We start from the raw sequence: 13,715 nt of genomic DNA, 5'->3' as shown, positions 1-13,715 counted from the left end.
TCTCGGCCTAGAAAATCATACACAACAATCATATAATATCCATACCTCTTGCTGCATTCGGGAAAAGGTATTTTAGGCATACGCAAAGTAACAGTTACTCAACCAACTGGATACAAGTTATCATCTGTCTTTCGTTAGTACCTGGACAAACTAGAGTTAGCGGGTTTTACGTCTGCACGTTTCCAAATTTCATCCAGTTGCTTGGCAATGCGTAACTGTTCCCTTGCACTTCGAGTTGAGTCATATGTGTAGGATCTGGTTTCCTGGACAATTTGGATTGTCACTGTGTCACAATTTACAGTAACCAATTGTGCCAAAAATTATCCATATTGTCATAGTAACAGCTACTGTGTGCATCTAATTACTTGGATGTCTAACTTTCATCGACGTAGTATTTTAGGCATGAATAGTAGATTCCGTATTCCTTCCATTGTGACTTATTGTGTCCGCATGTCTGTAGAACCGCCCTGTGACCGCCTAGACAGCGAGGGTTGGGATCTGGTGTTCCTTCTGGACAGCTCTGGCAGCGTGGACCAGTCCTTCCTTGCTGCCCAGAGCTTCACCAGAGAGACCATTGCCGGGCTGATAGCCAGTGACGGCGTTACCCGCATTGGGCTGGTGCAGTACAACGACAACCAGCAGACCGCTTTCGATCTGAACCAGTACCGGACGGAGGCTGATGTCCTGGCTGCCGTGGACAACATAAATTATCTAGGTGGAGGTACCTACACGGGAAGGGCAATCCACTATGCTAGACAGGTGACAGATTCTACTGTTTGCGGTTAACATTTTGTGCAAATTATTTTTCCTGACCCGTTGTGGCCAATAACTGGCTCAAATAACAATGCTCACTAAAGAAAAAACTATTTCATACCAATAAAAATGGCTTTAAGATAGATTCGCTGAAGAGATCTGTTGAAATTTCTCTAAATCTTTTATAAGAAATGTTTGGTTTCATATACTTAGTAGGTACATAGTGCAACTAACGTTTAGAGAAATTTGCTAAAACCGACATTTTGGACATGTTAAAGTTAGTTAAGTGCAAGTCCATACAGGAAATGGTGCAAAGGGGGCGCCCATCTCCTTTTCAATAGCCCTTGGGCCACACGACCTACAGTAGGGGGCTAGTCCCTGGTAGTGCAGTATGCTTTCAATTCCTCTGCTCCTTCCCAAATGTTGAGTTCTAAGCAGAGAAAGCAGTATTTACCATGTGTTAGGCTTTGGTATCCATAAGTCATAGTCTATCAGACTGATTGACAGAAGGTAGAGGGTATGATCGAAGTCATAAATGCAAGGCGAACGCTATACCCATTGGCCATTGCACTGCTGGTAGAGATGTTGGTTGTTGCCTTCATCACAGGTATCCTTTGGAGCTGCAAGTGGAAACCGTGCCGGTCGCCCCGACGCACTGATCGTGCTGACTGACGGCGTGTCCTATGACCCGGTCATCTACGCCTCCCAGGCCGCTAGACACCAGGGCATCACGGTCTTCGCCATCGGCATTGGAACGACTGTAGACAGAGATACGTTGGAGCGAATCGCAGGAAATCCGCAAAATGTTCTCCACGTTTCGGATCCAGGGTCTCGCGTCCAGGTCATTAGATCGTTGAAGAGATGGCTATGCAGTGGTAAGTGTTGATCAACTGTTTTCATGTATATGATTTGAAGGAACCGTTAGTGTTTTACGCATCAGAAAAAATGCATACATCATAATATTTGAATTTACATATGGTAAAGTTTCCCATTTGATTTGGTCCTCCCACTGTTTACCTTTGTTGCCCGTAGTGCAAACTTAGGTGTATGAATATAACATTAACATGAACGATGTTAAGATACATGTTCATACTTTGATCAAACTGGTTTGCTATCTCACAGTAGCGATAGGCATCTTTGATGTTACTTTTGTGTGCAGAAGAGTCTGCAGTTTTTGTTGATTGCTACCGTACGGTTTATCATGCCAGGAGCTTACTGTGGAGATCCAGGTGCACCAACAGCTGGGACCCGGCAAGGCACATTTTACCAGGGCGGACAGGTGGACTTCAGCTGCCATGACGGTCACACGCTGGTCGGTGAAAGCTCCATCACGTGCCAGACTACCGGAACGTGGAGTAGCAATATTCCCGTTTGCAGAGGTAAGTTTATGTTTTGTAGAGAGATGTCCCTGTAGCTCAACTTGTAGCAGCCTCACTGTTGAGCTCCTGAGCTAACAATTAGTTGGTAAATGGAAGACCCTAGTTCAATCCTGGGAAGGGCATCTCGGTTGGGGCTGCATCTGTCTTTCGAAAGGAACGTAAAATGGGGGTCATGTGTTCGAGGAGGTGCCTATAGTACTTTAAAGGAGAAGGGTTAAGTATTCATCTCTATTGTTGTGCAATTAGTTATATCAAGTTTGAATTTTACTTCGATTGACGTACATGGTATATTTGGTGGGTCAATATTTGTCTTGAAAAGCAACGGTAAGCTCGGCATAAATAGATGAATAACTTGACCTTCTAATGATATGTTACAGTTGGCGGTCCGTGTAGCCCTAATCCATGTCGGAATGGAGGACAATGTTTCCAGACTGTCACTTCCTACCGCTGTCAATGTCCCAATGGATACTGGGGTCTTACATGTGGTAAGTTAAATTTGCATCTGTTTTAAATGACAAGCCAGCTGTTGAAATAGTAAAATGTGAGAATATTACAATGTTAGAAATTGATTTTGTTTCAAGGGCTTCGGTTACCATTTGAAATTTGAAAAGGGTATAATGAAAATTCTACCTTCTTCTACAGCTTTCCTTGCAACTGTTCCAGTTACTCGCCCGCCAGGTCAGTACATCACGTTTCATACGCACATGTTCTCTTGAGTTGGCTATTTACCCCAACTTTTCATTATTAGATATTCATGAAACTTTCTTAAGATGAAAAATGAATTAACGCCCATTCTTTAACTTTCTTTCACCAAAAGACGATTTCATGAATTTCTTTATGGTAAAAAAATGAAATAAACCAGCAAAATGCCACAATACCCACGTTTTTATGCTAAAATAATTTTCTGAATAAATGAGATGAATAATCAGTTCGTGTCCTCTGCGTAGTCACCTGCGCTTCGCTTGCTAACCTGGTGTTTGAAATGAATCCATCTTCCCTTGTACACTGTAAAGGTTTCAGAACTCGGAGCTATCTTTCAATGTCAACATCTATGGCAATCATGCTGAGTAGTTTTAATCATACATCAGAGATGTTACATGTAGTTTTGGATTGTCCTGATAGATATTTGTGAAGAACTATTAACATACTAGATGAGTACGATTGAAACAAAGATGTTATATACTAACAGAGTAGGATTGAAATAAAGATGTTATATACTAACAATTTCTAGAACACTCAATTAGACCATGGCCATGCCTAACCTGGAAAGACTTACTGATGCATACGATTAGAAAAATTATCCTTTTCACACAGGCTTTACGACTCGAACTTATGACAGACTCAACGATTGTGGATGGGACCTGATCTTCTTACTGGATAGTTCGACAAGCTTAGGGCAGTCCAACTTCGAAAAAATAAAGAAATACGCCAAAGACATAGTGGATGACTTACCAATACACACCGGTCTAACGCGCATTGGTCTGGTACAGTACAGTGACACCCCTAGTGACGTAGTCTTTCTGAAGGATTACGAAAGTAAGGCGGGGATATCAGAAGCTATCGATGGTCTAAGCTACCTCGGTGGGGCAACGTTCACCGGAGAAGCCATAGACCACACCAGGACGGTATGAAACACTATATTTTGGTGATATTATACTCAGCATGTAATTTATAGCACAACAATTGTACAAATTATGGCAACTTTAGTTACTATTACAATTTCAAGAAACTACTCGAAAGAAAACTTTTGTAGTATGGGATGAGACTATGTACTTTTATAGTCTTTGGAGTAATTTCTAACACTTACACGAAGGCAGTTTCTTAATTGCTGTCCTATATTTACAATACAGGGATTGTGATATGTCAATGTATATTTTTATAAGATCGTTTTAGCCATTGTAGGAAATTATGGCACATGTACGTATGTGGTGACGACAGACATGTATATCATATCTTATGTACTACGTATATCATGATATCTAGGACATTCAGTTGCACAGAAAATGGCATTCATTCCTCCTCCAGTTGTGAGATGCAACTCCTTTGTTTTGCGATTGCTTTACGTACGTATGGCAATGCTTTTCAAAAGTGAATTGAAATACATGAACTAAAAAATGTACTATGTTGACCTTATACACTGACAGTGGATGATGATAAATGTGCCTGACCCTTGAATTTTGTCATTGCAGATCAGCTTTTCTCAAAGCAATGGGAACAGAGACCATATCCCGGACTCGCTCGTCGTCTTGACAGACGGGAAGTCAAGTGACGACATTTCTTTCCCTTCCCTGTCGGCTCGGCAGAAGGGCGTCAACGTTTTCGTCGTCGGCGTTGGAGACGACCTGGACGGGGAAACGTTGCGAGGAATCGCCGGAGACCCCAATAAGGTTCTCACCGTCCCCAATGATGATGCTCTCCCTGCAGCCAACAACAGGCTCGTTAACTGGTTAAACAGAGGTGAAATCTTACGTAATTTTTCGTTGATTTCGTTTTCTGAATTATGAAGAAATGTCTGGAGAAAATGACAGGTAATTCATAAATGTGTATTGTTTGTAACAACATCCTATAATGTCAATGACTGGTGCGTCTAGAAAGTTTAGTTGGATGCATAATCTTACGCATCAATTCAAGTATATATACAGAGTCCGTGTGTATTGTTAAGTCTTGCTTCCTGAATCTTCATAACACTTAAATTTCCTATAGTCTCCCTATCAATATCAGGCTGAAGGACTTGTTTTTTTTTTTCTTGCTGATGAATGAGCCGCTTTGCTTATTAATGTGCTGTTTTCAGTTTCGCCTCGCGACAGCAAAAAAATCCGGGTACAATCACAGCTGTTGTACAATCAAAACACAGCACGTAATAAACCAACAAGCCTAACCGGTAAACCCGTTAAGGATGCTAACACTTCCATGGTCTTGCCTTGGAATATCTCTTTTCAAAACTTTTAAATCAATACCGCTATAAGTAACCTCTGACTGGAGTACTGCTTCTCACCGCTATAAGTAACTTCGGCAACGTATAGCGATGAGAAGCAGTACTGCAGTCAGAAGCTTCGAGGAAGATGTCTGAGAGACACCGAAACGTCAGCAGGTGAGACTTACGTACTAGTTGTGTGAAAAAGAAATCTCCAATATCCTATGTTCTACCAACCTAATGAAATTATTTTCGGATTTAAATCAATTGTGCGATGGACCAGCATTTTCGAGTTTCCACCACCACCAAGAATAACTGAATTTGATTGATGCTAATAGGTAAAGGGCAAAATTTGTGGGCATCTTCTCAACTTTTCACTGTTCCGTTACATACAGCTGTTGAATGCAGAGATCCAGGTATGCCGATGAACGGCATTAGGCGTGGTTCCTTCTTCCAAGGTGGCCAGGTGGACTACAGCTGCAATGATGGCTATTCCGTTGTTGGAGAGGCAAGCATCAGGTGCCAAGAAGACGGCAGTTGGTCCGGTGAAGCTCCGATGTGCAGGTGTAAGTTAATTTTCTTTGCTGTAAGGACTACATGTAGATAGATTCAAGTATAGATCGACCCCCAAAAAAAACGTTTTTTAAACATCTGACTGTCGATGCTTGACTGTCTATGGGAGTATCAGGACGTTTCGGCACCTTGCAAGTTCGAACCCTAGACCTAGCCGATCATGACGATTCGGCACCAGGGTACAAGGCCACTCGGGTTAGGGTTAGAATAAGTGTTAAGGTTCAGTTGAAATTAGGTTTGGGTTAGAGTTATGTGTCGTCCTGACGTCAAAACGTCTAGAAACAGTCCTAGGCATGGTGCCGAATCATATTGATCGGCTAGGGGCCGAACTTTCCGGGTACCGAAACGTCAGACATTCGTCGATGGGACACAGGAATATATACAGTGCTTAGGCAGAAGGACAAGACCGGCACTAATTGACGATATATCTACTTCTAGTGGGCGATCCATGCAGCCCTAACCCGTGCACGAGTGGATTACAGTGTGTAACAACCATCGATTCCCATCGCTGCGAAGGTAAACAACTTATCTTATGCAGATAAAAACGTCTATTGATTAAGGAAATATTTCTAGTATGTAAGTTGAATACATACACAACTCAAGTGTTCACCGGTGACATAGAACAATTTGAAGAAAAAATCTACTAGTTTGCCATAATTGATTGAAGTCCTCCGGTGTACATTTTTACCCAACCTGGCAAAGTACAAATCGCGAAAACACCTGTTTTCAAGCACACACATATTGGTATTAACATTGGAGTCTAGCATATGCGGTTCGTCTTTTTCTCGCTTCTAAATGAAAAGTTGATGGAATTGGATGAGAAATCGCACGCTAAAGCCCCCCTCTCACTGGACCCGCGGCACGCTGGCGGTGTCGCTGCGGCCGATCGAATTGACAAAGCACTCTACGAATTTCATAGACAAAAAAACAATCTTTTTAAGCTTAAGCTTTATGTGTTTTGTTGTCTTTTGGTCATACTTGTACGTTCAATGAATGATAGTCCCATTATAAAGTCAAGGGTAACACAAATCCAGTGCGTGCCGCGGGTCCAGTGAGAGTGGGGGGCTTTAGATAATGTTTTGCATGGACACAAACATTAAGAATCCTGTCTATAGTGACCACCTGTCCGAATAGACCAGATATTCTCGGTCCCCTGAGCGGTCTTCTTGTACTGAGATCCCATGATGATATATGAGCGAACTTTTATGGGGTATTTTCAACAATATCAGAGATAAAATCATCTTACGTTGACATGTTGGAGTTTGTCAATTCCCATGTGGTGCCATAGCAGCAGTCCCAACGTTACATAGTACGTCTAGAAAACTAACGGTTCTAAATGAACAGATCCTAACAACCGTGGTCGTAATCACGGCTGGGACATCGTGTTCCTGGTGGACAGTTCAGGCAGCCTTGACGAGTCCGACTTCGCCACGGCGAAGACCATGGTCCAGGACATCATCAACCGTCGACACGACCCCCAGGGAAAAACTCGCTACGGTCTCATGCAGTTTAGCGACATCACCCGGAAGGAGTTCGATCTGAACGACTACTCTGAAAAGGAGGAGGTTCTAGACGCCGTAAGCGGGATCCAGCGTCTTGGCGGAGGGAGCTTCTTAGGAAATGCTCTTGATGCCGTCCGACAGGTATTCATATCTTTGGTTCTTTTGCAAAAGTAGAGCTATACAAATTAAGGACAGAAAAGGACAATGATATAAGCTTATGATAGTGCTGTTATTCGTCATAGACCACCAGAAGAATAACTGAAATGTCAAGCTAATTGTGGATCTGACTTAAAGTTATAATGCTGCTGTTGTTGGTATGAGCTGTTAAATATCCTTTTCTGTCTCAGTGTATGTCACCTTTTTTAGATTCATACCAAGTGACGTACAATGACAAGGTGTCGACACAGGTTTAAGCGTATATAAACTACCAACGAGAAAAAGTGTGTTAACAACAAAAACTGTAGACAGTAGACGTTGTTGCTATGCACAGCTGCTTTAAATAAACAAACCAAGGTGACCGTGTCATAAATAATGAATTACAGGATAGCTTTGCTTCCACAAACGGCAACCGGCCGGGGAGTCCGGACGCTCTGGTCCTTGTGACAGACGGACGGTCGGACGATCCTGTGGACTTTGCCGCTCAGTCAGTCCGCCATGAGAACATCACAATATTTGCCATCGGGTTAGGAGACAATGTGGACGCGGGAAGACTGGAAAGGATCACTGATGACCCCCTGAAGGTTTTGTACGTTTCCGGAGCACAGGGCGGTGCGGCTGCAACAGACAGGCTTGAAGAGTGGTTTAGTGGAGGTGACGTAATCATATTCAAACTTTACACTAAATAACGGTTATTCTGCGGTGATACAGTGTAGTGTGTACGTAACAATTAAATGAAGTTTTAGAAACTGAGTATTTAGTAGTACAAATTATTTTGGGCAATGCAGGCCGCTATACACGTTAAACAATAAGTGTCATTGAAGAACACTCGATAGAAGCATTGGTACAGGTTGTGCTAAACATGTCATTACGGTATTCGTATGAAGGTTAATCTGTGACGGTAACCGACATAGTAAAAGTTTTACACGATATTTCCGTACACAATATAAAGCACTCACCAACAAGCTTTAGATCAGTTCTCTGACCCTCCTGATCTGAAGTAACATTGCGTTGTTATAGAATTGATGATATAAGGAGTTCTAACTCAATGGTAGATCAGAAGAACGTTTTCTTCAACGTTAGAATGAACTTGAATTTGTCAATGATACAGGCGCACATTGCGAGGATCCGGGAGCACCGATGAACGGCTCCAGGCGGGGCACGTCCTTCCAGGCGGGCAAGGTGGACTTCAGCTGCGACGACGGCTTCACGCTGAACGGTGTGACCAGCATCACGTGCCAGGAGGACGGCACGTGGACTGACGATGTACCAACGTGTACGGCAATCGGCGACGGAGGTAAGCAACTAATAATGAATGAAAGACCTTTATTGTGCATTCATGCCCCGAGGGGCTAGCTACAGGTCGTCTAACTTAACACATGGAACATACAAGGACATAAATACGTCAAGCTGTGAACATATAGAGTAGACAAACGTGTTATTAAACTACGCTAGTCCAGTAGAGTCGACTTCTTCTCGCTTCTTTGTACATGTGTAAATGTATGAACAGACAATATTTCTTATACAAGGATTATCCAGGCGGAATAAAAATATGAATTTGTCTGTTGCATTTAGATGTTCGAAATATGGGAAGTTTTCTTTGATAAGGTTAAAAAGTACACTTCTTTCGCTATCGTATAATTTACAATCTAGGACGAAATGTTGCTCATCTTCTACTTGATTTAAATTACGGAATTATGCGAATTTGAGAGCGTATAGGAAGCAAATACTTGTATCCGGACATCTCAAGCAATGTTAATGTTAGCACTTTGTGTCTCTAAGGAGGGAACTAAAAAGTGACTAACTAGGGAGAAGCGTAATGGCGGTATTTCATGAACCTCAAAGACCGATGTCTCGTAGAGAATTGATTCAGTTGTAAATGGCTAACATAGCATTGACTGTATACTAAGATTATATACCTGATAGATGTTTTAACTTCAGTCAGTTCATTCAAGGTGAGGCACAGTGTACCCAGCACAAATGTTGTGTGGTAAAGTCACAAGATTCGTTGATGACATCTAGGTAATAATATACGCCAAAAATAGTTACTCAAGCAACTGGATAAGTCACAAGATTGTCTATACATTTGTTTTATTGGTATTTCAGCTGGCAGTGGACTGGGCATCCCTGTCGCGGCGCTGGCGGCATTGTTGTGTCTGTTGGGCCTTTTACTCCTGGCGGGCCTTATAGCCTTATGCTGCAGCAGACAGTAAGTTTCTACACTCACTATTTATTTATCTATCTATCTATTCTAATTCACTTCTGTCAAGGGTAGTCGAATTTTGCGTTGTAACCACTGCTTTACAGTGGGGCACTGGACCAAAATAACAGTAGTAGTGACATGCAAACAAGTAAACAAATACATTCAAGATACATATATTAAAGAGTTTAACTTTGTACGAGCTAATGCAGATCTAATCATACGGCCAATGAACCAACAAGCATAAAGGAATGCATGTGTACCGTGAAGGTGTATGTATCGGTATAACATACCAGCTTCTGTGTGTACAGTCGTGTACAGCATGTGTACAGCCGGTTTAAGCGCCCTTCGGCGTGACACTCCAGCTTCGCAGGCACGCGGCGCGGTAGTGCTGATCTCCAAGCAGATCTACATGTATCGGTGCCAAGGCAGTATCCAGAGGGCCAACCGGTATCCAATAGATCTGCTTGGAGTCTAACGCAGCAGCAGCCTTGCCATATTTCACTAGACGACCTGTCTTTAGCCAGGATACCAGACCCTTCGCGCGATGCGAGACGGTAACCCCTGTTGACCGGGTAAGGCCTAGGAGAGGATAAAATTGGCACCCGGTCTCTCTTAACCTGGTTGCCAGACCACCGCGCTCCTGGTGCTAATCCTTACAGCGGAGATTTGGGCGGGGTCGGTCTTCGGGGCAGCGGGAGGGTGGGCCGGGAAAGCTTGGGCGCGCTTGCGGCGCTTGGTAGCGCGCCGATACACGGTGTCTGGACTCCCAGGGTAACTCTATCCCTACTACTAGGTCTTCCCCGCCCAAAAAGGCTTATCATCGCATCGCGCGAAAGGTCTGGTATCCAGGCTAGGTCTCTCTTGTCAGCCGATCTCTAATACCTATCGCGCTTAGGTAATTAGGGGCCCGTGTGCTAACTGTGGTGGCGGGGCAAGTTGCTTCCCCTGCCGAAGGATTAGCGACTGTAGCGCGGTGGTCTGGTACCCAGGCTAACCTGTCTTGTACGATGAATAAGTTCCCAGTAACATTGATATGTTTGTCAACAGCACTTCATACGCACCGGCTGCGGCGGCAGCGGCGGCGAAGCCTCTCCCACCAAAGGTAAGATAAGGCCAAAGAACGGATGACGCTATAATCTATGTAGGTGACACCCGCAGGAACATTTTAGATTTGTTTTCTTACTTTTCAGACTCATGGCTGACCTTTAAGCTTCTCAAGAATTTTCCAGTAGAGGTCCGTCAGTATGTAGGACATGGCTAGCTCGGACAAAGATCGACACAATAAAAGTCAAATTATGCAAATCAGGACTTGATTTTCATAATTAATCTGGAAATTCTATCATATTTTTCAAAGTAGGACTTGAAACATGCAACATATGTAATTATGGCCTGTGCAACACACAAAGATACTAATTATGCCAATGTGGGTCCGATTAATCAAAAAGTGCAATAATTCAACTATGCATACAAAATGTATAGATTACAAATGTTATTTGCTTAATCAAGCTGTTTCATGGAGGTATGTATATGTTAAGTGATGATTGGTTCCATCCATTTTGAAACGCAGGTCCAGTGCAGATCTATGTGCTAATAAGTTTCAATAACGTGGTAGCCCTCACACTCATTGTCTATTTTTTTCATCTGCGATTCTAAAATCATAATCTTTTCTCCTACCGCGAAATAAAACAACCACGAAAGTAGATAGATAAACAGTATCATCATATACTACCTTTCTCATTTTGTTACTGTTCAAGGAAGTCATAATCGTTTGTTTGATAAGCGCTGATTGATTCTGTCCATGGTGAAACGCAGGTCCAGTGCAAATCTAATGTACTAATGAGTTCCAATAATGTGGTAGCCCTCATACTCGTTGGTTATTTTTTCATATGCGATTCTAAAATCATAATCCTACGAAATAGAACAACCACGAAAGTATATGAACTGGCAGCATCACCATATACTACCTTTCTCAGTTTGTTTATGTTCAAGATAGTCAAAATCGTTTGTTTGATGATAAGTGGTGATTGGCTCTGTCCATGGTGAAACATGTGCACATGTATGTGCAAATGAGTTTCAATAACGTGGTAGCCCTCACACTCATTCGCTATTTTTCTCTGCGATTCTAAAATACCGAAATTCCTCATCTTTCCTCCTACTGCGAGATTTAACAACCACGAAAGTAAATGAGTTAATAGGATTAAAATTTACTACCTTTCACATTTAGTTACAGTTCAAGAAAGTAATAATATTTTGTTTCATTTTTGCTGTTTTCTGTTTCATTTCACGTACCCTCCCTTGCGGTTACCCTACGTACTACATGTGCTTCCTGTCCACCCGTACAACGTCAGGGGTCGGAGTCCCAGGTGGCTATCATAGACTTCGTCGGAAGCCCTGACCACGCAGTGGACGTCGCACAAGTAGATATCAATTAGTCCGCGAAAATGTGATAACGATTCTTTGCTTTAAAAATTAAGCAGTAAACTATTTAAAGGATATCTAAGATTCTTAATGCTTGTCTTACATTTTGAAATATCATTTAGATAGAAGTACGCAGGAAAGGATAGAAAAAAACTTAGGCGATTTACCTAAAGCGCATTGAAATTGCTAATAACGGTATGCTTGTATGCTTGTATGTGTTAAAATTGTGTTTTTCGTATCATGGTAGCTCATCTGTGTTGGTAGTAAGCATAGTACAATGCAAAACTTTCTTCTTTTTGTATTGCATTTTAGCATTGTACTGTGTTTTTTTCGTGTTTAAAAATTTACCGGTTGCTTCAACCGCACGTAGGTAGCTCTTACACAGCGCCGTTAAGTATGAGAGATTAGAGTTCACGACATAACCACTCCTGGATGACTCAGAACCATATACATGTTCTACGTGCGTCACCTGTTAACGTACAGAGATAATCATATATGTATATTTAGAAGATCCCCCACCCCCTTGTCGTCCTGTAGGACGACCGGTCGTCTGAACGGAACTTTTGTCCTTGAATACAACGTCTGTGAAAACGCCCCGAGTCAATAATGATAGGTTGTTCAAGTTAATTGGCAGTTGTGACGTCTAAACCTGAAGCACCATATATGGTGGTGTCACAGAGTCATCGACCTTTAGTACAAACATGATTGTCGTGTCGTCAGCCCATCCTTACATAACCATTGTTCAGTATTAGAGACCCATTTAACACATTAATTTGGACCTGAAGCATGTATTTAAAGCTAGTTACGTAAGCTAGACACAAATCCAAACGCATAGCCTACAAATTATCACACTTTGGCAACCACTTCTGTCACATTTCCAAGGTTGTCTGTATTTTGAATATAATGTTTATCACTTTTCTTTGAGAATTCAAAACGTAATAATTTTCACTTCATTAATGAATTCACATGCATATCAGTATGTAATCATTTATTTACCGTTCAATTAAATAAACATACGTAGTCCTCTCAATTGTTGGGAACTCATTTTCGATGGAAGTTTCAGCTCAATTCCTTATTAAACTATTCCTGATGTAATGACACGTTCTACACATTGTCTTTATATCCATCATTATTTACTACTATTATGATAGATCCTATAAAAGACCAGAAGCTCACACTTCTGTCATGCTTGTAGAATCATCCTTGAAGCCATCGGGCCATATTTAGAATTCCATCATAATAGTTGCAGTTAGGAAGGCATTTAAAGCCGCAGGGCTCGAAGGTACTTGATCTGAGACAATTCACGGGCTAGATCTGTTAAACGTATATTGGTATTTGCAGTGCAAACCAATCAATTACGGACAAAGATAGTCTTTGTAAGATGATAAATTTTTGCTGCAATTATGAAAAGGTAGGAAATCATTCATTTCTTTGTATTACAAATAATCGTATCATTGAGATAACATTTGAGGATTTAATACCTAATACCATGAGATGGTGAATAGAAAGTGATAAAAATGTACTTGGAGTGATTTGATTGAGCATCACTAAACAGGCAGTGCCCCCCTCCCCACTCTTCCAACTTTCTAACAGCCATGCTACACTTCAACAATACTGTAAGTCTTGATATATTCGGTTTCATTTAATTTCGCGGTTAATTTTATTTTTGCGGTGCCCCTCACCGCGAGATCTTGATATCGCTTGTTATTGTGTTACTGTTTTCTTTCGACCGCGAACTTAAAACGCCGCGAAATCTTCCTTTCCACTTTTACCGAGAAATCAAATCCCCGCGAAAATAAACGAATTTACAGTAGTAG

At 41.9% G+C, this 13,715-nt stretch overlaps 2 protein-coding genes across 2 annotated transcripts; both read left to right on the top strand.

Annotated features, from left to right (window-relative positions):
• The first annotated feature begins 450 nt into the window (after positions 1-450).
• LOC136426529 (cartilage matrix protein-like) lies at positions 451-7,966 on the top strand. The gene is made up of 11 exons (XM_066415193.1): positions 451-759; positions 1,361-1,628; positions 1,962-2,132; positions 2,510-2,617; positions 2,775-2,810; positions 3,447-3,757; positions 4,322-4,589; positions 5,442-5,612; positions 6,058-6,135; positions 6,964-7,262; positions 7,664-7,966. The coding sequence occupies exons 1-11, from the start codon at positions 451-453 to the stop codon at positions 7,964-7,966; spliced, it is 2,322 nt and encodes a 773-aa protein (XP_066271290.1).
• A 424-nt stretch (positions 7,967-8,390) lies between these two features.
• Positions 8,391-12,993, top strand: LOC136426615 (sushi domain-containing protein 2-like). Its single transcript, XM_066415295.1, has 4 exons — positions 8,391-8,574; positions 9,384-9,486; positions 10,528-10,582; positions 11,829-12,993. Exons 1-4 carry the CDS (start codon positions 8,418-8,420, stop codon positions 11,910-11,912), a joined length of 399 nt encoding a protein of 132 aa, XP_066271392.1. The 5' UTR covers positions 8,391-8,417; the 3' UTR covers positions 11,913-12,993.
• The last annotated feature ends 722 nt before the right edge of the window (positions 12,994-13,715 follow it).

Source organism: Branchiostoma lanceolatum, chromosome 2 (genome assembly GCF_035083965.1).
Source record: "Branchiostoma lanceolatum isolate klBraLanc5 chromosome 2, klBraLanc5.hap2, whole genome shotgun sequence".
NCBI classification, from domain to species: Eukaryota; Metazoa; Chordata; class Leptocardii; order Amphioxiformes; family Branchiostomatidae; genus Branchiostoma; species Branchiostoma lanceolatum.
The sequence above is the reverse complement of the archived record's forward strand: the minus strand, read 5'-3'. Positions and strand labels throughout refer to the sequence as shown.